General features: G+C 37.2%; 1 protein-coding gene across 4 annotated transcripts in view; it reads left to right on the top strand.

The window, feature by feature from the left end:
- The window catches only part of KLF8 (KLF transcription factor 8), a 262549-nt gene that overhangs the window by 227268 nt on the left and 12244 nt on the right, over nt 1–23037 (top strand). For 2 of the 4 annotated variants that reach the window (XM_070502560.1, XM_070502559.1), the window contains 4 exons: nt 373–518; nt 2045–2609; nt 5528–5639; nt 6286–6425. In XM_070502560.1, the coding sequence (XP_070358661.1) occupies nt 2099–2609; nt 5528–5639; nt 6286–6425 (763 nt within the window). In that variant the 5' untranslated portion in view covers nt 373–518; nt 2045–2098. The remainder of the gene's footprint in view (nt 1–372; nt 519–2044; nt 2610–5527; nt 5640–6285; nt 6426–23037) is intronic. The other 2 variants (XM_070502558.1, XM_044763992.2) reach the window with 1 other exon arrangement.

Genomic DNA, 23037 nt, shown 5'->3' with positions numbered 1-23037 from the left:
TTAATGTATATTGGTAGACTTAGTGTTTATTTCTACATCTGTACCCACAATCTACATTCTTATAGAAAATGATATTACAATCAAACTCTTCTTATGCTTTCTGTTGTAACTCTACTTCTCAATGTTATTGACAGCCATGATAGAGAGAATATAGAAAGACACATCTTCCCACTCTTCCTTAGAGAGAGACTCCTGGGATTCTACCTCTTTAATCTGGGAAGGGAGCTAGTCAGATGAAGAGACAAGTGGGAAATGTAGGAAAAATAGGAGCTTAAGTTGATTTGGGAGATTCAGAGGACAAGGAATTTTTAAGTTTAGCAGAGCTGTTCTTGACTACCTCCTCTCCCTATCCTCCCCCACCCCCACCAACAGGATTCTACTGCCCCCTTTACCTGGATGGAGTGAATCCATGAGGGTTGGATTACATTAGAAATATGTGAAACAGTGGGACAAATCACAGAAGTCATGTGTCAGAGGAGCAGCTTGAAGCAATATTTGGACCACAAACAAGACCTGAGGTGGGGCCAGGGCTTGTAAATCAAGAAACCAAGAGTGCCATAGCATAGCAAATGGGGAAAAGAGATGGCAGTCTGGCTAAATTCTGTAGATAAAGCATGGATGCTTCTTCGTGCCTTTACTCACTCCAAGCATGCTCTGAGGGTTTTTGAAACAAAGTCAGAACAAGAGGACACTGCCTGTCCTTACCCCTCATCCTTCTCTGAGTTCAGGCCCTTATTATCTCTCATATAATGTTTTGAAAGTTGTAACTATAATATCATTATCAAACTTTTAAAAATTAACAATAATTCTTTAATATCATCCAATATCCAGTCAATATTCAGATTTCCCCAATTGTCTCATAAATGTTGCCTCAAGAGTTTTCCTTTTGCTTCCTTTTTGGCCTCTTTGAACCCAATCTTATTCCCCCTTCAATCTGTCCTTCATTGAGGAGCTAGTTAAATCTCACAGAAATAGCTCTGCCCATGTCATTCCCCTCCTCAAAACAATTATGTTTTATCACCCAGCCTTTCTTTGAACTCCAATGTCCCTCATATTCCAAATATACAAAATTAAAGGATAGGTGTATTTTGTATGAGGGATGCATTATTGAATATCTCTCACAATTCAAAACTCCCATAACTCAAATATAATCCTGATAAAGAATGGAGTTATGATTTGTTTACTGGCTAAAGTATCACCACCATCTTCAAGACCATCTTCAAGGTCCAGAGTGTTGCCTGGCAATGAAATACACAGTTCACAATGTCCTTGACCTTTGAATTCATGGAGTTCTTAGAAAGTTTTTAATTGGGTTGAGATTCTATGTTATTTTATATATTACTTATAAAGTGATCATTTAATTAGTAATTTTTAAATTTAAAAGTGGCACACTTTAATTTTGCAAATGCAACTTATTGTACTGCGACATTATTCCCTAAGCATATTGTCTGTTGTTCTAGCTCTGCAGACAGGAATATCTTTCTTACCCCTTCTCTGCCTAGAGAGCTCCTATTAATTCTCTAAGACCCATCTAAAATATCACTTCCTCCTTAAAGCCTCCCCTGATCCTGTCTAGACAGAGCAAATTGTTTCCTTTTCTTTTTCTAAAACACCTTTGTTATGTGTCTGCATCACTTACTATGGTATGATTTACCAGCTAGTCACATTATTCTGTCCTTATAGTTAGTATGTTAATATGCACTTCATGGCTATACCTTATCCATGTGTGCCCTCGCTGAACTTAGTACAGTACTTATAGTGGGCACTCATAAAGTGTTGACTTTAAATAACCTTGCAGGATTATTGTAAAAATTAAATGAAATAATGTGTATCAATTACCTGATACAGTGCCTAGTACTGGTGTTCAGTAAAATTTCCCTTCCTTTTTCCTCTTTAGTGTAGTCCTGCCTCATTTCTCTCAACTCCCTATGTATTCTTTCCATGAGAAGAGAACAGAGATTTATTTCTTTCATTGCTCACATGTCTCTTCTCCAGGTTACTAACACTGACTATTTTGTATCTCTCATTTATTTATTTATTTTAGGTCACTGGCCCTGTTCAGATCAGAGATCCCTTTAAGACAGCAGACAGAGGTAATATGACATCCCTACCACTCCTGGATGCTAACCCCATGGAGAACCCAGCACTGTTTAATGACATCAAGATTGAGCCCCCAGAAGAACTTCTGGCTAATGATTTCAACCTGCCCCAGGTGGAACCAGTCGACCTCTCCTTTCACAAGCCCAAGGCTCCTCTCCAGCCTGCCAGCATGCTGCAAGCTCCAGTACATTCTCCTAGGCCACAGCCTGCTCCCCAGGCCCTTGTAGTGTCCACTTCAACATCTGGCACAGGCACTTCAGCAAACATCCCTACCGTTCTGACTCCAGGCTCTATTCTGGCTTCCTCCCAGGGCACTGGTGGCCAGCAGATCTTACATGTGATTCACACCATCCCCTCAGTCAATCTGCCAAATAAGATGGGTGGCCTGAAGACTATCCCAGTGGTGGTGCAGTCTCTGCCAATGGTGTATACTACTTTGCCTACAGATGGGGGCCCTGCAGCCATTACAGTCCCACTTATTGGAGGAGATGGGAAAAATGCTGGATCAGGTGAGTATCAGTATGCCCCTTTTCTGGGCCTCAACTTTCTCCATCTATTCTCTTTTTCATTCATCCTATCTCCTCTCTGTTTTCACCCCCTCCAATTTTTCTTGCACAGAGCTTCCAGAGTAATCTTTCATAAACACTGGTTTTATCGTGTCTCTTCAATGATTAAGAATGTGAAATGCCTCTCTTTTGTTTATACCAGTCTTCTCAAACTGGGGTATGCATATCCTTGAGTGAAATACTATGTCTCTTCCTAGAACCTCTATATTATTTGATAGTAAGTAATTTAAACATTTTATATTTTAAAAATATGATTTTATTAAGAGAAAAATGTAAAATTTGAATAACCTTTTAAGATAAAACACAAATTGCAAAAATAGTTTTAAGCTTAATAAGGCACCCACCCTGGGACTTTCCAGAAGAATGTGTTTGTTCTTCTATGCCGCTAGGAATGCTTTGGTAGAAAAGTTGAGAACATTTCTAGCCTACATACTTAGCCAGCCTTAGCTCCTGCCTCTCCTAACATTGTACCTTTTCCCTTCCCTTAAGTAAAATAGTCTCCTTTGAAATACTGCCATCTTTCCTTTGTTCCCCCTCATTTGGTATCTATCATCCTCCATTTTACCTTGGTACTTGCTTATATCACAAGTGTATGGGCATTCTTCCCAACTGAATTGTAAATTCCTCCAGGAAAAAACTCTATCTTATTTCTCTTTGTGCACCTCCAGAGATCCTAACACAGTGATAGATAGTACTTGTCTTATAACAAATAATTTGATTAACAAACTTGAAAATTTGCCCAGGAGAGAGTTCATATGCTGTAATCTTCTCTTTTATTTAATTTTTAAAATAAGTTCAAGATTCAGACAGGTATAAATTAAGTTTCCCTTCTACCACTATCCCCCAGCCACCCAGTTCTGGAGGTATATCTACTTTAGTTTGTAATTGGAGTGACCAAAGAAAATTATATGGCCTCTGAAGTGGTTTAAGATATTTAGCTTCACCACATCTGTAGAATTGCAATCACTTGGATATTGTGCCTTAGGAAGGACATTTGGAAATTGGAGTATAATCAGAGGAGAGAGATTAGAATGGCGATAGGATTGAAATCCATGTCAAATGAAGAGCTGATAAATGTTTAGCTTGAATTGAAAAGAGCAAAGGGGAGATATGTGTGTGAAAATGACTAGAAACCATATTTCAGCTCAGTAAAAAAACTTTTGGGGCCGGCCCCATGGCCCAGTGGTTTAAGTTCACATGCTCTGCTTCGGCGGCCCACGGTTTCACAGGTTTGGATCCTGGGCACAGACCTAGCACCACTCATCAAGCCATGCTGAGGCAGTGTCCCACATGCCACAACTAGAAGGACCCACAACTAAAATATACAACTATGTACTGAGGGGCTTTGGAGAGAAGAAGAAAAAGTAAAAAATAAAAATAAAATCTTTCAAAAAGACTTTCTAAGAGTTTTCTACATTTGAAATTCAATGCCTTGTGATCATTCTATCACTAAATGTAAGAGACAGAAAAAAACAGCATACTAAACATCAAATTACTGAGACTCTGCAGTGTTCTTTGAATAAAAATGCCTTCTTTGACTAGTGATTAATTCTGGTAATGATAAGTGTTCATAACAATCTTCTTTTTGAGGTTCCCTGAGGGGGTTAATTAAAATATCGTTATAAATCCTCATATAGGGAGAGAGAACCAAATAAAAAAGGAAATGGGAGAATAAAATTCCCTGTGTAAGAATTTGCTGATATCAAGGCAGTGGTAGCACAAAGGGATGGTTGTTGGGGCTTTGAATTCCCCCCATAATATCCATCAGTCCACCAAAGCCACTCTAAATAAGCAGAATAAATATTTAAAGTGTTCAATGTAGTTTCAAGCTAAGCCCATTAGCCCAGTGGTCTCCAAAATGGTATATTTGTACTTTGAGGTGGAGATGGGGCACACAAAACAATTGGAGCATAAAAACAAAGTATTAAAATCTCTATTTGTATTTTCTTGCCCTTTACATGTTGCTTTTTGTATTTTTTGTATATTTTATATTTTTCATAATGTACACAAAAATTTAGGTTACGAGTACATTTATATCATACATATGTACACACATGCACAGAGACACACACATACGCATCTTGAGATGCATTATGGTGAATGATACACAATCAACGTATGGAGGCAACCACGCTAAGCGAATACTCTCCCCCCTAAACATTATTGCCATTCTTAAGTCTCTTCTGTATAGAAATTCTGAAACTTTCATTAGATCTAGGAGACTGCTGACCACCTGATTGAGTTTTGTTAGGGATCAGAAGCATCAGTGTTAGATAGTAAGAAATATTTAAGGGCTTCTCCCAACATAGGTAGAAGGGAGGGATGCTAACATGTATCAAGCACCTGCTAGGTCACTAGATACGTGTTTCATCTCATCAACTCATTTTCATTTAGGAGCACAAAAACCAAAGGAGATATTCTCACCTGTGGGGTGAGTCTAGACATTGATCTTAAGACAGCCAGGGAACTATTCAGAGTTCAATTCAACAAACACACATTGAACCTGACTTTTCAACATACCCTGTCCTGGGGGCTGGGGACCGAGAGATGAATCATACCGATACCCTATCCTAGAAAAACTTGTTATCCTATCAAACTCACTATCCTAGAGAAGCTCATTCTAGTGATATCAGAATATTCCTTACTACCCTTCCCCCAAAGGAATTTCTATTCCCTGCTATGCTAAAACTTTTAAATGTTCTTCTCTTCCTTCCATACAAATACACTTCTTACATCTTTGCTTTTCCTTTATTTCTCTATATTGCTTCTACTTCTCATTGTGGGCCAAACTGGGAATCCTGATAATGATTACAGAGGCACATATATTTGTAGCCAACACTGCTCCTTTTCTCTGCTTTTAGTGAAAATTGACCCCACCTCCATGTCTCCACTGGAGATCCCAAGTGACAGTGAGGAGAGTGCAATTGAGAGTGGAACCTCAGCCTTGCAGGTGATTCAAGGACTACAGCAAGAGTGAGTACTTTTGTCTTTACTTCAGGTCTGTCTTTGTGTATATATGTATGTGTATGTGGTAGAAGTGGAAAAAATTCCTAGACACAATAGTAAGAATTTGAAGACAAAAAAAATAGGTAAACTGCCTTCCCAGTGAAGGAATGAGTTTATGTACACACATGTGCATGGACATGCATGTTATGGCAGAATCATGTTCTAATTGTAGATCATCGAATTTACCTTTGAAAAATCTGCAAATTTCATATAAAATACAGTTGCATACTATTTCTCTCTATAAGTTTAGAGCAGCCTTGTCTTCTAAGGTTGGAACTAATGAATTAATTGGCTTGTGTTTTAGCAACCATGTTGTATGAAAAATACATTTATTTAAACCCAAGAATCAGACTTATTAGAGTGAAATGCTCATACTGTTTGGGGACAAAAACCACCCAAGAAAACATTACTACCCCCTGAGACCTGCACTTACCGAGTCAAATGGCCTAGTTGAGGGAACTGCTTGAACTATTTCAGTTATTCTCTTGGGGGCCTTGTGTTAAATTTGCATAAATTAAATGCGTGTATACGGTGGTCTCACTGTATGTAAATCCATTTATTTAACCTCCACTTTAAAATAATTCTTTGGCCTTATCCCTCTTTCTCTGCCCAGACCAGCAACAATGACACAAATGCAGGGAGAAGAACCCCTTGACTTCAAAAGAAGACGGATTCACCAATGTGATTTTGCAGGATGCAGCAAAGTGTACACCAAAAGTTCTCACCTGAAAGCCCACCGCAGAATCCATACAGGTCTGCCCACCTCCACTGCCCACAACACACACACACACACACACACACACACACACACACACACACAGCACACACATACATAAACTCTCTGAGATAAGAAGAGAAGAAAGTATTGAAACAGAGACCGATCCATTTATACTCATGAGCACAGGCTCTGTTTGTGGCTTTTACCTCTAAGTCTTGTTCCTATCCTAAGGTAGCTTTTATAAAGCCAGCTTAGGAAAACACTAAGCCTGATGTCTTCTGAATAGTCATAATCCCCATTGAGCACCTCTGGATCTTTCTAAATGGGAAGTCATAACACTTACGCAAAGATTAAAACAGCTAAGACATCACTCCCTCCCTTGCTACCAGATTACCACAGGTTTTACCAAGTATTAAAAGCACAAAGGCAGTTTAAACTAAGTGCAATTAAAGCAGGCTTTTGGAACTCAGCACCATCCACCAACTTATACTTTTGTTCACATTAGAAAAAAACAATGCACATTAGGAAAACTAAGTAAAGCAGACCTGGTGGAGATTGTGCCAAACTGGGGGCACCTGCCCCATCTGAAGGAGAACTGTCATTCAACTCCAACTAAGTATTACCAAACAGTCCGAATTTTAAAGAAAAGCAGAAAATCAAGATTTTTATGTGAAATGCCCTAGATTTTGAATATTGGCATCTAATTAAAAAGTTTTTAATGGATTCAAGGAAACATGCCTATGGGCCAGATGTAGCTTGTCAGTCATCAGTTTGTACCCTCTGCCTCAGAGACTCCTCCTCCCCAATCATCTCCAGCTCAAAGTTGACGCTTGGACACACTGGACAAGGAAGGGGCTCTCCTTTCTTGTAAACATTTACTGTGTTACATTTACTGTGTCAAGATTTGTATATAAAGACCCAGAGTCCTAATTGCTGTGCCCTGAGGCTATGAACAAGTGACTGATTTCTATGCTGCATTGTCCTAACATTCCCAAGACACTCTTTTTATTTATTGATGTTTTGTTTGCTTCTCCTCCATGTAGGATGGAGGCTGATTCCACTGACTATATATATGTATGTATGTATAGTATGTATTTTTATATAAATATTTTTTATTAAGTATTTAAACCTAAACTTTCAACATGCAAAAGTACAATAGTTTACTTGACTTTCATGTACCCTTTACCCAACTTCAACAATTATATTAGTATATGGCCAATTTTGTTTCTTCTACACCCCTTCCAACTCTCCCACTCCCCATTGTATTATTTTGAGGCAAATTCCAGACATCATATCATCTTAGTCATAAAGACTTCAGAATATATCTTTAAAAGACAAAACGTTTAAAAATAAGCTCAATATTACTAACACATAAAAAATTCCTTAATATAAAATTTCCTCAATTGTCAAATAAATGTTTTTTTAAATTTTATTCAAATCAGGATCTAAAAAAGGCTCATACATTGAATAATGTAATCAATATGAGAAGGAGGAGCTATGCAAAATGCTTGAGGAAAGAGTGTTCTTGGGTAGTCAGAGTACGAAAGCTGTCAGATGGGGAAAAGCTTGCCTTATTCTAATAACTCACAAAAGTCCAGCATAACTAGGACACATTGAGTATGATGGTTGTTGGTGGAATCATTGAGGTGCAAGAGTGGAAGAGAGAAGACGACTTAAGAGGCTACTATAGTCATCCAGGTAAAAAAATGATGACAGCCTGACTAGGGTGTTGGGAGTGGACATGAAGAGAAGGAACTGTACTGATGATTGAGGGGACACTGATGACTCTCAGATTTCTGTTTACGGTGATGGGGTAGATAGAGGTGCCATTTACAGAGTTAGAGAGTTTGCCAATGATCACACAACTAGCAAGTGAGAAAGGCCTTTTGAAATCAAACCTTGGTATGCAACCTAGGTTTACTTTTTTCTACAATGGGTATTCCATAGGTTGTTTGCAACTGAGGCAGCTGTGGAAATGCATGCTTCATTGCCCTCCAAAGATTAGAGTTCATTGCATGGAGTCACAGAGAGTGATATCCCTGTCTCTGGTAGATATTCTCTCAGCAGGGCGCCATGAGGCTCTTGCTTATCTGGATACTACCTCTAGCATTAAGTGCAACAGTTCATCTCCTCTGAGCTTACAATCATACAAAGCAGAAAATACATATACAACAATTTCCATTAAACATATTGTCAAGCCCCAGTTTTTAATATCACCTATTTCCCCAGGCTCACAATTTATTGTTGATTCTTCGAGTGGGATTTATACCAGGGATGCAGGGATGGCTCAACATCTGCAAATCAATCAATGTGATACACCACATTAGCAAAATGAGGAATAAAAATCACATGATTATCTCCATAGATGCAGAGAAAGCATTTGACAAGATCCAAAATCCATTTATGATGAAAACTCTGAATAAAATGGGTATAGAAGAGAAGTACCTCAACATAATAAAGACCATGTATGGCAAACCCACAGCTAACATCATACTTTATGGTGAAAAAGTAAAAGCCATCTCTCTGCGAACAGGAAAAAGACAAGGATGCCCACTCTTGTGACTCCTATTCAACATAGTACAGGACATTTTGACTACAGCAATTAGACAAGAAAAAGAAATAAAAGGGATCAAATTGGAAAGGAAGAAATGAAACTTTGTTTTTAGATGACACGATTCTATATATAGAAAACCCTAAAGAATCCATAAGAAAACTGAGAAATAACTAACAACCACAGCAGAGTTGCAGGGTACCAAGTCACAACAAAAAGAATAAAACATCTAGGAATAAATTTAACCAAAGAAGTGAAAGACCTATACATAAAAAAACTATAAGATGTTATTGAAAGCAGTTGAAGAAGATGTAAAGAAATGGAAAGATATTCCATGCTCATGGATTGAAAGAATAAACAAAGTTAAAATGTCCATATTACCTAAAGCAATCTACAGATTCAATGCAATTCCAAACAGAATCCCAATGATATTCTTCACGGAAATACAACAAAGAATCCTAAAATTTATATGGAACAACAAAAGACCCTGATAGCCAAAGCAATCTTGAGAAAAAAGAACAAAACTGGAGCCATCACAATCCCTGACTTCAAAATATATTACAAAGCTGTAGTAATCAAAACAGCATGGTACTGGCACAAAAACAGATACACAGATTAATGGAACAGAATGGAAAGCCCCAAAATAAAAGCACATATCTAAGGACAGCTAATCTTCAACAAAGGAGCCAAGAACATACAATGGAGAAAGGAAAGTCTCTTCAGTACATGGTATTGGGAAAACTGGACAGCCATGTGCAAAAGAAGGAAAGTAGACATTTATCTTGCACCATACACAAAAATTAACTAAAATTGAATTAATTGCAAATGTAACACCTGAAACCATAAAACTCCTAGAAGAAAATATAGACAGTACACTCTTTGGCATCGATCTTAGCAACATCTTTTTTAATACTATGTCTATTCAGGCATGGGAAATAAAAGAAAAAATTAACAAATGGAACTGCATCAGGGCAAAAAGCTTCTGCAAGGGAAAGGAAACCATGAACAAAATGAAAAGACAGTGTACCAACTGGGAGAAAATATTAGCAAATCGTATATCTGACAAGGAGTTAATTTCCAAAACATACAAAGAACTTATACAACTCAACAACAATAAAACAAACAACCCAATCGAAAAATAGGCTAATGATATGAACAGACATTTTTCCGAAGACAATATACAGATGGCCAACAGGCACATGAAAAGGTGTTCAATATCACTAATTCTTACGGAAATTTAAATCAAAATTAGAATGAGATATCACCTTACATCTGTCAGAATGGCTATAATTACCATGACAAAAAAATAACAAATGTTGGAGAGGATGTAGAGAAAAGGGAACCCTAATGCCCTGCTGGTCGGAATGCAAACTGGTACAGGCACTATGGAAAACAGTATAGAGATTTCTCAAAAAATTAAAAATAGAAATACCATATGATCCAGGTTTCTCACTAGTGGATATTTATCCAAAAAACTTGAAATAAAAAATTCAAAGAGATTTATACACCCCTATGTTCGCTACAGCATTTTTCACAATGGCCAAGACATGGAAGCGACCCAAGTGCCCTTCTATGGATGAATGAATAAAGAAGATGTGGTGTATATATATATACAATGGAATACTAGTCAGCAATAAAAAAGACAAAATTGTCCCATTTGCAACAACATAGATGGACCTTGAGGGTATGAAGTTAAGCAAAATAAGCCAGGCAGAGAAAGACAAACACTGCATGATTTCACTCATGTGGAAGATAAACAAACATGTGGATAAAGAGAACAGATTAGCGGTTGCTAGTGGAGAAGGGGGCTGGGGGGTGCAAAATGGGTAAAGGGGCACATATGTATGGTGACATATAGAAATTAGACTATCGGTGGTGAGCACAATGTAGTCTGTACAGAAACTGATAAATAATAATGTACACCTGAAATTACACAGTGTTATATACCACTGTGATCTCAATAAAATAATTGAAAAAAATTTATCATTGATTCCTAACATTCTCTTATGCCCTCAGTTGTTTGTTTCTAAAGTTATATTATTTCTTCTTTCAAACAACTGTTTTATTGAGAATGTAGACATAATAACCAAGAGCATAATTGTAAAACTCCACTGTCTGGACTTGACATCCCAGTCTACCACTCAGTACCTGAAAGTTACTTCACTTTTCTTTGCCTCAGTTTCCTTATCTGGAAGTATTAGTAGTGTAGAACACTTAGAGTAGTATCTGACATACGGTAAACCCTCAATAGTTGTTAGCTATTATTAATATTCTTTAATTCTAGTCTCACTGCTACCCCATTAGGCTTTTTGTCTTAATTTATTCTTTTTTCTCTTAACTTTATTGAGTTACAGTTGACAAAAATTGTATATATTTAAGATGTGTAATTCAGTGGTTTGATATATGTATGCATTGTGAAATATACACTACAATCAAGCTAGTTAACATATCCATCACCTTTGTGGTGAGAATGCCTAAGATCCACCCTCATAAAATTTCGAGTATACGGTATAATATTAGGTATAGTTACATTGTTGTACGCTAGATCTCCAGGACTTATCTTGCAAAACTGAAACTTTGTACCCCTTGACCAACTTCTCTCCATGCTCCCCCCAATCCTTGATGTGTATGTGGAAATATATATATATATATATATATATATATATATATATCTTCTTTATCCATTCATTCATTGATGGACACTTAGTTTGTTTCCGTATCTTGCCTATTGGGAATGATGCTGCAATGAACATGGGAGTGCAGATAATACTAATTTTATTTCCTTTAGATATATACTCAAATGTGGAATTGCTAGATGATATGGTAGTCCTATGTTTAATTTTTTAAGGAACATCCATACTGGTTTCCATAGTACCAATATATAGTCCTACCAAGAGTGTACAAAGGATTCCTTTTTCTCCCAGTCTTCTCCAACACTTGTTATCTTTTGTCTTTTTGATAATAACCATTGTAAAAGGTGTGAGGTGATATCTCATTGTGGTTTGGATTTATATTTCCCTGATGATTACCAAAGTTGAGCATACACCTGTTGGCTTTTTTATATACCTATTGATCATTTTCATGTCTTCTTTTGAGAAAAGTCTATTCAGGTCCTTTATCCATTTTTTTAATCAGGTTATTTGGGTTTTTTTTTTTTTTTTTGCTATTGAATTGAATGATTTCCTTTATTTTGGATGTTAACACCTTATCAGATATATGGTTTACAAATATTTTCTCCAATTCAGTAGACTTCCTTTTCACTCTGTTGATTTTTTCCTTTGCTGTCCAGAATCTTCTTAGTTTGATAGAATCCCATTTGTCTATTTTTTGCTTTTGTTTCCTGTGGTTTTGGTGTCATATCAAAAAGATCATTGCCCATACCAATGTCAAGAAGCTTTCCCCTGTTTTCTTCTAATGGTTTTATGGTTTCAGGTTTTATGTTTGTTTTAATCCATTTTGAGTTGAATTTAGTATGTGGTGTGAGATAAGGGTCCAATTTCATTCTTCTGCATATAGATATGCAGTTTTCCCAGCACCGTTTATTGAAGACTGTCCTTTCCCCATTGTTTGTTATTGGTGTGTTGTTGAAGATCAATTGACTGTAGATGTGGATATTTTTTATTACTGTAGTTTTGTAATATATTTTGAAATCAGGAAATGTGATGCTTTGTTATTCTTCCTCAAAATTTCTTTGGCTATTCTGGGTCTTTTGTGGTTCCATATGAATTGTAGGACTGTTTCTTCAATTTCTGTAAAGAGCAACACTGGAATTCTGGTAGGAATTGCATTGAATCTGTAGATAATTTGGGGTATTATGGATATTTTAACAATATTAATTCTTTCAATCCATTAACATGGTATGTCTTTCCATTTATCTGTGTCTTTTTAAATTTCTTTCATCAGTGTTTTATAATTTTCTGTGTACGTCTTTCACCTTGTTAGTTAATTCCTAAGTATTTTAATTTTTTGTTGCTGTTGTGAATGGGATTATTTTCTTGATTTTCGTTTCAGACATTTTGTTTTTTGTGTATAGAAATTGATTGATTTTTGTATGTTGATTTTGTATATTGCAAGTTTACTGAATTCTTTAATTAGTTCTAGTGGCTTTTGTTTTTTAGTCTTTGCAGTTTTCTATGTATGTGATCATATCATCTGAAAATAGAGATAATTTTACTTCTTTCTTTCCAATTTGTATGCCTTTTTTTTTTCTTTATTGTCTAATGCTCTGGCTAGGAGTTCCAGTACTGTCTTGAAAAGAAATGGGAAATGTGGGCATCCTTGCCTTGTACTGGGTCTCAGGGAAACAGCTTTCAGTTTTTCCCCATGGATTATGATGCTGGCTGTGCATTTGTTATATATGACTTTTATTGTGTTGAGGTAAGTTCGTTATATACCTATTTTGTTGAGAGTTTTCATTCTGAATGAATGTTGATTGTCAAATGCTTTCTCTGCATTTATTAAGATGATGATGTGATTTTTTTCTTGATTTTTGTTAACCTGTTGTATTGCTTTGATTGATTGATTGAACCATCCTTGCATCATCCCGGGGATGAATCCAATGTGGTCATGGTGTGTGATCCTTTTAATGTACTGTTGAATTCAGCTTGATAGTATTTTATTGGGGGTTTTGCGTTTACATTCACCAGGGATATTGGCCTGTAGTTTTCTTTTCTTGTAATGCTTTGTCTGGTGTTGGTATCAGGGTGATGCTACACTCATAGAATGAGTTTGAAAGTGTTCTCTCCTTTTCCAGTTTTTGGAAGAGTTTAAGAAGAATTGGTATGAATTCTTCTTTGAATGTTTGGTAGAATTCATCCATGAAGCCTTCTGGTCATGGGCTTTTCTTTCTTGGGAGATTTTTGATTACTGATTCAATCTTCTTACTTGTTATTAGCCTGTTCAGGCGTCCTATTTCTTTTTTATTCAGTTTTGGTAGGTTGTGTGTTACTAGAAATTTGTCTGTTTCCTCTAAGTTATCTAGTTTGTTTACATGAAATTATTTATAATTGTCCCTTATACTTTTTATTTCTGAGGCATATATTATAGCGACTCTTCTTTCATTTCTGATTTTATTTACTTGAATCTTCTGTTACATTTATGCTTGATTGCTTCATCAATTCAATAAATAATTAATTTTAGCACTGTCTTTATGTGCCAGACAAGTAGAGTTACCCTGGTACCTTTCTATTCATTGTAATCCATCTTACCATGCCTAGATCATTTCAATGTACATCTTTGACCAAGCTACTCTTGAGTTCAAAATTTTTCAGTTTTACCCATTCCCCCCAACCATTGCCTTCAGATACTAGTGTACCAAGAGGGAGAGGGTGGTTGGAGCTGTCTGTCATGGCAGGAAGGAGTATTTTATCATTGACATTGTTTACAATTGGAACAGGATGATAACAAAGAACAAATTCACTTTTATTTTATTTTATTATTGTTTTTAAAGTGTAGTCAATGCATCTCCCTTCTTGCCTATACCTGAGGCAAACTACTCTCACTGCCCCCTGCCCTTTGTTATGTCATTACCTTTCATGCTAAAATCCAAATTCTGCAGTTTGGCCTTTATAATAGGGATCATTTCATCGCACTCCTATACAGATACCCTGTGCCTCAGGATGACTGACCCTATGTAACATTCATTGTACTACCTTATCAGCCCATGTCCCCAACTTACTGGGTTGCTTTTTACCATATTTTCCACCCTCTAAAACCTACCCATGGAGATGTCATCATCATGGCAGCATGAAAGGATCCCTTTGTCCCTCCCCTTCAATCTATAGCAAGTAAAACATCCATAACCCAGCAAAGGCTACCAATACACCAGGATGCCAGAGAGATCCACACAGTAGTACATACAAAGAATACGTGGAGTAGAGAAGATAGAGGAATCTAAATGGAAGAATGGCACAGGCAGATCCCAGGACACTTGGATCCCTCAGCTGTGTCAGCTGAGCCAGCTGCCTCCAGGCCAAGGGAACCCTGAGGACAGCAACAAAGGCACAAGTGTCTCTAGCCAGTTAGCCATAGTGGCATCTGCAGTCACAGGGATCAGAGCAGCATCATAGGTGGAACCCTATGATCCCAGGTCCCTGGCCATGGCTCAGAGCCTCATAGCAGCAGTGGAGGCATGCACAGGAATCTGACATACCAATTTCAATGGCACTTGTGTCCACAACGTAGCAGACAACAGCAGAGGTGGTGTCCTGTGAACTCAGCTCCCTCCCCACTCTCCCACTCCCCAGCCATGGTGGCAGAGCTTCCAGCCTAGGTGATCCTACATCTGGCCAAGGAGCCAGCCATCCCTGTACTCTTAGTGGAAAAGCCAAGGACCACAGTAATATGGGCAACAGAAAGGCATCAGTAACCCTCAGAGGCACAGGTAGTGACAACAAGAGTAACAACAACACTTCAAATAGAGACTGGAGGAAGGAACATGCAGGTCCTCAAATATAGCCAGAGGCAGCTCAGGTAAAAGAAACCAAAAACTTAGTGCTGATAGTGCCACCTACTGAAAAGCAAAAGAAAGGCCTCTAACCTCCAACCAGTTGAAAAATTTCAGTCAAAACAAAGCTATACCTAAGTAACAAAAGGAGTACTAGAAATGTGCCAGCAGAGGAGTAACTCAGCAAGAACCACAAAAACCCATGGTAACATGGCATCACAAAAAGAAAATATCAAATCTCCAAAAACCAACCATAAAGTCATGGAAGATTGTGATCTACCTGATAAAGAATTCAAAATAGCTGTCATGAAGAAATGCAATGGGCTCAAGAAAACTCAGAAAAGCAGTTCAATAAGCTCAGGGATAAAATCAATGAACAGGAGGAATACTTTACCAAAGAGATTGAAACTCTAAAAAGAACCAAACAAGAATTCTGGAGCTGAGAAATTCAAAATGAGATGAAGAATGTATTAGAAAGCATTGGAAATAGACAATATAGAAGTGAGAATAAGCCAGCTCAGAGATAGAAACCTAGAAATGATGCAGATAGAAGAGGAGAGAGAGATAAGATCTGTGTGTGTGTGTGTGTGTGTGTGTGTGTATTTATATGTTTGGAAACATGAAAAAAAGTTCTAGAAAAACGAGTACACAATAAACTGTTAATAGTTTTTCTTTTTTTATATATAATTTTACTTTTTGCAGGAGAATATTCACTGTAAGCTAATATTTATTGCCAATCTTCCTCCTTTTTTCTTTTTCCCCACCCCCAAAGTCCCAGTACATAGTTGTGTATAGTTGTATGTTCTTCTGATTCTTCTATGTGAGCCACCCCACAGCATGGTCGCTGACAGACGAGTGGTGTGGTTCTGCACCGAGGAAATGGACCCAGGCCACTGAAGAGGAGTGTGGAAAACTTAACCACTAGGCCATCAGGGTTGTCTTTAATAGTAGTTCTTCTAACAAAGAGGATGAGTGGCAAAGAAACGGAAAGACTGTCACATTTTAATGAAATAGTTCAGATATAAAAAGGTATACAGCATACTATAATGAACTCCTGTGTGCCTCTCCTACCTCCACCAAGCAACTTCTGAATCAAAACATGGGTGAAAGGATTCATACGTGCCACTCTACATACTTTTAAAATTTTTAGTTTTTTTGCAAAAGCGTGTGTTAACACTGTGGTTCTTTTGTGTGTTCTTTTTCTTGAGTTCATAAAAGTTTACATGAGTGTGAGGTTTCAGATCTACATTATTTCGTGACTAACACCACGTAAGTGCTCCCCCTCACCCCTGTGCCCATCCCTCACCCCTGTTCCCCTGGTAACCACTGGACTGTTTTATTTGTCCATGTGTTTGTTCATATTCCACAGATGAGTGAAATCATCTGGTGTTTGTCTTTCTCAGTCTGGCTTATTTCACTTAGCATAATTCCCTCCAGGTCATTCCATGTTGTTGCAAATGGGATGATTTTGTCTTTTCTATGGCTAAATAGTATTCCATTGTATATATATACCACATCTTCTTTATCCAATCATCAGTCATTGGGCACTTGGATTGTTTCTAGGTCTTGGCTGTTGTGCATAGTGCTACAATGACCATGGAGGGTGCGTGTGTTACTTTGGATAGTTGATTGTAAATTGTTTGTGTAGATACCCAGTGGTAGGATGTCGGGGTCATATGGTGGTTCTATTTTTAGTTTTTTTAAGGATCTCCACAGTGTTTTCCATAGTGACTGCAACAGTTTGCATTCCCACCAGCAGTGTATGAGAGTTCCCTTCTCTCCACATCCTCTCCAACATTTGTTATTTTTAGTCTTAGTGATTATAGCCATTTTAACAGGCATAAAGGTGGTATCTTAGTGTAGTTTTGATTTGCATTTCCCTGATGATTAGTGATGTTGAACATCTTTTCATGTGTTTATTGGCCATCTGTATATCTTCTTTGGGAAAATGTCTGTTCATATCCTCTGCCCATTTTGTGATCAGGCTGTTTGTTATTTTGTTGTTCAGTTGTGTGAGTTCCTTATGTATTATGGAGATTAACCCCATGTCAGATATATGATTTGCAAATATTTTCTCCCAATTGGTGGGTTGTCTTTTGTTTTGATCCTACTTTCTTTTGCCTTGCAGAAGCTCTTTAGTCTGATGAAGTCCCAGTGGTTTATTTTTTCTTTTGTTTCCCTTGTCTGAGAAGATATGGGAGTTAAAAAGATCCTTTTACATTAGATGTCAAAGAGTTGTACTACCTATATTATCTTCCAGGAGTTTTATGGTTTCAGGACTTATCTTCAAGCGTTTGATCAATGTTGAGTTTGTTTCTATGTATGCTGTGAGATAATGGTCTACATTCATTCGTTTGCATGTGGCTGTCCATTTTCCCAGCACCATTTATTGAAGAGACTATCTTTTCTCCATTGTATGTTCTTCACACCTTTGTCGAAGATTAGCTGTCTATAGATGTGTGGTTTTATTTCTGGGCTTTCAGTTCTCTTCCACTGTTCTCTGTGCCTGTTTTTGTACCAATACCATGAGGTTTTGATCACTATGGCTTTGTAGTACATTTTTAAGTCATGGATTGTGATACCTCAAGATTTGTCCTTTTTTCTCAGGATTGCTTTAGCAATTCTAGGTCTTTGGTTGCTCCATATGAATTTTAGGATTCGATATCCATGAAGATGTCATTGGGATTCTGATTGAGACTGCATTTATTCTGTAGATTGCTTTGGGTAGTATGGATATTTTAACTATGTTCATTCTTCCAGTCCATGTGCATGGAATCTCTTTCCATCTCTTTATGTCACTATCAATTTCTTTCTGTAATGACTTGTAGTTTTCACTGTATAAGTCCTTCACCTCCTTGGTTAAATTTGTTCCTAAGTACTTTATTCTTTTAGTTGCGATTGAAAATAGAATTGTGTTCCTGAGTTACCTTTCTGTAAGTTCATTATTAGAGTATAGAAATGCAACTGATTTTTGTAAGTTGATTTAGTACCTGCAACCTTACTGTAGTTGTTAATTATTTCTAATAGTTTTCTGATGGATTCTTTAGTGTTTTCTATATTGAAGATCACGGCATCTTCAAACAGTGTGAGTTTCACTTCTTCACTCCTTATTTGGAGTCCTTTTATTCCTTTCTCTTGCCAATTGCTCTGGCCAAAACCTCCAGTACTATGTTGAATAAGAGTGGGGATTGTGGGCATCCTTGTCTTGTTCTGTTCTCAGAGGAATAGCATTAAGTTTTTGCCCATTGAGTATGATGTTGGCTGTGGCTTTGCCATATATGCCCTTTATTATGTAAGTTCCTTCGATCTCCATTTTGTTGAGTTTTTATCATAAATGGTTGTTGCTTCTTGTCAAATGCTATCTCTGCATCTATTGAGATGATAATCTAATTTTTATTCCTCAGTCTGTTCAAGTGGTGTATCACCTTGATTTGCAGATGTTGAAACATCCCTGTGCCCCTGTTATAAATCCCACTTGATTATGATGTATGCTCCTTTTGATGTATTGCTGAATTCGGGTTGCCAGAACTTTGTTGAGGATTTTTGCATCTATGTTTATCAGCAATATTGGCCTGTAGTTTTCCTTTTTTGTGTTGTCCTTGTCAGGCTTTGGTATCAGAGTGATGTTGGCCTTCTAGAATGTGTTAGGAAGCATTCCATCTTCCCTAATTTTTTGGAATAGCTTGAGAAGGAGAGGTATTAAATCCTCTCTGAAACTTTGGTAGAATTCCCCAAGGAAACTGTCAGGTCCTGGGCTTTTATACTTTGGGATGTTTTTGATTACTCTTTCAATCTCTTTCCTTGTATTTGGCCTATTCAGATTATCTAATCTTCTTGATTCAGCTTTGGGAGGTTGTAAGAATCTAAGAATTTATCCATTTCCTCTAGATTATCCATTTTGTTGACATAGAGTTTTTCATAGTATTCTCTTATAATTCATTGTATTTCTGTGGTGTCCGTTGTTATTTCTCCTCTTTCATTTCTAATGTTGTTTCTCTGAGCTTTCTCTCTTTTTTTATTTGTAAGTCTGGCTAGGGGGCTGTCAATTTTATTTATCTGCTCAATGAACCAGCTCTTTGTTTCATTGATCCTTTCTACTGCCTTTTTTGTTTCAATAGCATTTATTTATGCTCTGATTTTTATGATTTCTCTCCTTTTGTTGACTTTGGGCATACTTTGTTCTTTTTCTAATTCGGTTAGGTATAATTTGAGATTGCTGATTTGGGATTTTTCTTGTTTGTTAAGGTATACCTTAGTTGTGATCAATTTCCCTCTTAATGTGGCTTTTGCTGCATCCCATGTGAGTTGGTATGGTATGTTATCATTTTCATTTGTCTCCAGATATTTTTTCATTTCTTCTTTAATTTATTCAATCATCACTTGGTTGTTCAATAGCATGTTTGTCTATTTCTCAGCTTTTTTCTTGTAACTAATTTCTAGCTTCATAGCATTGTGATCAGAAAAGATGCTTGCTATACTTTTAATCTTCTTAAATTTATTGAGGCTTGCCTTGTTTCACAACATATCATCTATCCTTGAGAATGTTCCATACGCACTTCAGAAGAATGTGTATTATGCTGTTTTTGGATAGTGTTCTGTATATATCTATTAAATCAAACTTGTTTAGCTTTTCATTTAATTCCACTGTTTCCATGTTTATTTTCTCTTTGGATGGTCTATCCATTGATGTGTGTGGAGTGTTGAGGTCCCCTCCTATTATTCTGTTATTATTAATATCCTCTTTTATGTTTGTTAATGGTTGCTTTATGAACTTTGGTGATCCTGTGGTAGGTGCATAGATATTTATAAGTATTATTTCTTCTTGATGGAGTGTCCCTTTGATCATTATATACTGCCCCTCTTTGTCTCTCTTTACCTGCTTTATCTTGAAGTCTACTTTGTCTGATATAAGTATTGCAACACCTACTTTCTTTTGTTTGCATTTAGCTTGGAGTATTGTCTTCCATCCCTTCACTCTGAGCCTGAGTTTGTCATTGGGGCTGAGATGTGTTTCCTGGAGGCAGTATATATTGGGTCTTGTCCTTTAATTCATCTTGCCACTCTTTGTCTTTTTATTGGAGAATTCAATCCATTTACACCTACAGTGATTATCGTTATATGAGGGCTTAATGCTGTCTTTATCACTCATTTTCCAGTTGTCCTGCATTTCCTTTGTTTCTTGTCTTGTGTGTTTTGATCTACCCATTGAATTATGTAGTTTTTTTATGATGCATTTCTTTGTTTTCTCCTTATTTATTTCTGTCTCTGTTCTGGTTTTTTTTTGTTTAGTGGTTACCATGAGGTTTGTATTCAGAATCTCATATATAAGATAGTGCATTTTCTGATGGTCTCTTATTTCCTTAGTCTAAATCGATTCAATACTTTCCTCCTCCTCTCCTAAGTTGTTTTTCTCACATCTTATTCCATCTTGTGTTGTGAGTTTGTAGCTAAAATTACAGGATTATCCTTGTTTTTGGTGTTTACCCTCCCTTTCTTTTTAATGCTATATTTGAGTATTTGTTAACTTATTCTGATTGTGACTACCTATTTATCTCCTTACTCCATGCTTTCTAACCCCTTTCTCCATTTTTTTCATGTATGAGAGCCTTCTTGATGATTTATTATGGGGGGGGGGTCTCATTGCTATGAACTCCCTTAGCTTTTGTTTGTCTCAGAAAGTTTTTATTTCTCCATCATATCTGCAGGATATTTTCACTGGATACAGTATTCTTGGCTGAATATTTTTGTTTTTCAAAGATTTGAATATGTCATTCCATTCTCTCCTAGCTTGTAATGTTTCTGCAGGGAAATCCACTGAAAGCCTGATAAGGGTTCCATTGTATGTTATTTTCTTCTGCCTTGTTCCCCTTAGAATTTTTCTTTGTCATTCATTTCTGCCAGTTTTACTACTATAGGCCTTGCAGTGAGTCTTTTTACATTTAGATATCTAGGAGATCTGGCAGCTTCTTCCACATGGATTTCCATCTTTCCCTAGATTTGGGACGTTCTCTGCTATTATTTCTTTGAACACACTTTCTGCTCCATTCTTCTCTTCTTCTGGAATACCTATAATTGTTATGTTACATTTCCTAAATGATTTGGATATTTCCCATAGACTTTCTTCATTTCTTTTTAGTCTTTCTTCTCTTTCCTCCTCTCTCTGGAGCATTTCAACGTGTCTATCTTCGATTATGCTGATATGCTCCTCTATGATGTCCACTTGAGTGTTCAGGGAATCCATATTTTATCTCTTCCATTGTGTCTTTCATCTCTAATATTTCTGACTGATTCTTCTTTATAGTTTTAATTTCTTTTGTGAAGTACCTCTTGAACTCATTGAATTGTTTCTCTTCATTCTCTTTTACCTCATTGAGTGTTTTGATGATAGTTATTTTGAATTCATTGTCGTTTAGATTACATATTTCTGTGTCCTCAGGACTGAGTTCTGGATACTTATCATTTTCTCTCTAGTTGGAGATTTAATATAATGTTTGATATTGCTAGAGTGTTTGGCTCTGGTCTTACGCATCCTGCTATTATTTGGTTGCATTTACTACCTGTTGCCACTGGGTGGGAGTCAAGAGCCATGTATTCTGAGCCCTCTGTCTTCAGCCAAGGTCGCTGATGCTGGAACGGGTGCGAGGTGGGTTGGGGAAGTGGCACTTTCTCCTGCATACTCTCGGGGCTTTCTCACTCTGCTCTTGCTATCTTCTTTCCTGAGGTGTTGGCTTAATGAGGTCACCCCTCGTGAAAGCTCTTGCTCCAGTAGAGGTCTCCCCTCTCAGCTGCATGGGAGCTCGGGGTCATTGATTTTCCCACAAATGAAAGCCCCCTCCCCAGTTCCTTCCCTCTCAGAGGCCTCCCACAGTTGCAGATTGCAGTCTATTAGGGTAAGGAGTGAAGTTTTCTCTTACCCCATTCCAGCTCTTACAAGGGGAGCTCCAGCCTCTCCACCCTCCATTATATGGCTTTGTCTGTCTCTCTGATGTTTTTCTGTTGTGTTAGGATGTCCTCTGTTGGACTATGAATGTCTCATTTTGTTGTATGTTGGAGGGAAGAGAATCCCAGGCAAGTTCACTCTGCCATGATGCTGACATCACTCCAAGATTTTTTTTCAATATAGGAATTCTAAGAGAATTATCCTTTAGAAAGGGCAACATAAGGATAATGGGTATCCCAGAAGGAGAAGAGAGAGGAGGGAGCAGAGAGCTTATTTAAAGAAATAATAGCAAAGACCTCCCAAATCTAGGGAAGGAACTGGATATACAGATCCATAAAGCCAATAGAACACTCAGTTATCTCAATGCAAAAAGACCTTCTCCAAGATACATAATAATAAAACTGTCAAAGATCAATGACAAAAAAGGATTATTAAAAGTATCCAAGGAGATAAAGAAAACAAGCTACAAAGGAACCCCCATTAGTCTATAAGCATTTTTCTAAGAAGAAACCCTACAAGCTCGGAGACAGTGGAAAGATATACTCAAAATATTGAAAGATAAAAACTGTCATCCAAGAATACTCTACACGGCAAAGTTAGCTTTCAGATTTCAAGGAGAAATAAAGGGTTTCCTAGACAAACAAAAGCAGAGGGAGTTTATCACCACTAGACCTGCCTTACTAATAATGTTGAAAGAAGTTCCCTTGCCTG

Source organism: Equus asinus, chromosome X (assembly GCF_041296235.1).
Source record: "Equus asinus isolate D_3611 breed Donkey chromosome X, EquAss-T2T_v2, whole genome shotgun sequence".
Taxonomy (NCBI): Eukaryota; Metazoa; Chordata; class Mammalia; order Perissodactyla; family Equidae; genus Equus; species Equus asinus.
The sequence above is the reverse complement of the archived record's forward strand: the minus strand, read 5'-3'. Positions and strand labels throughout refer to the sequence as shown.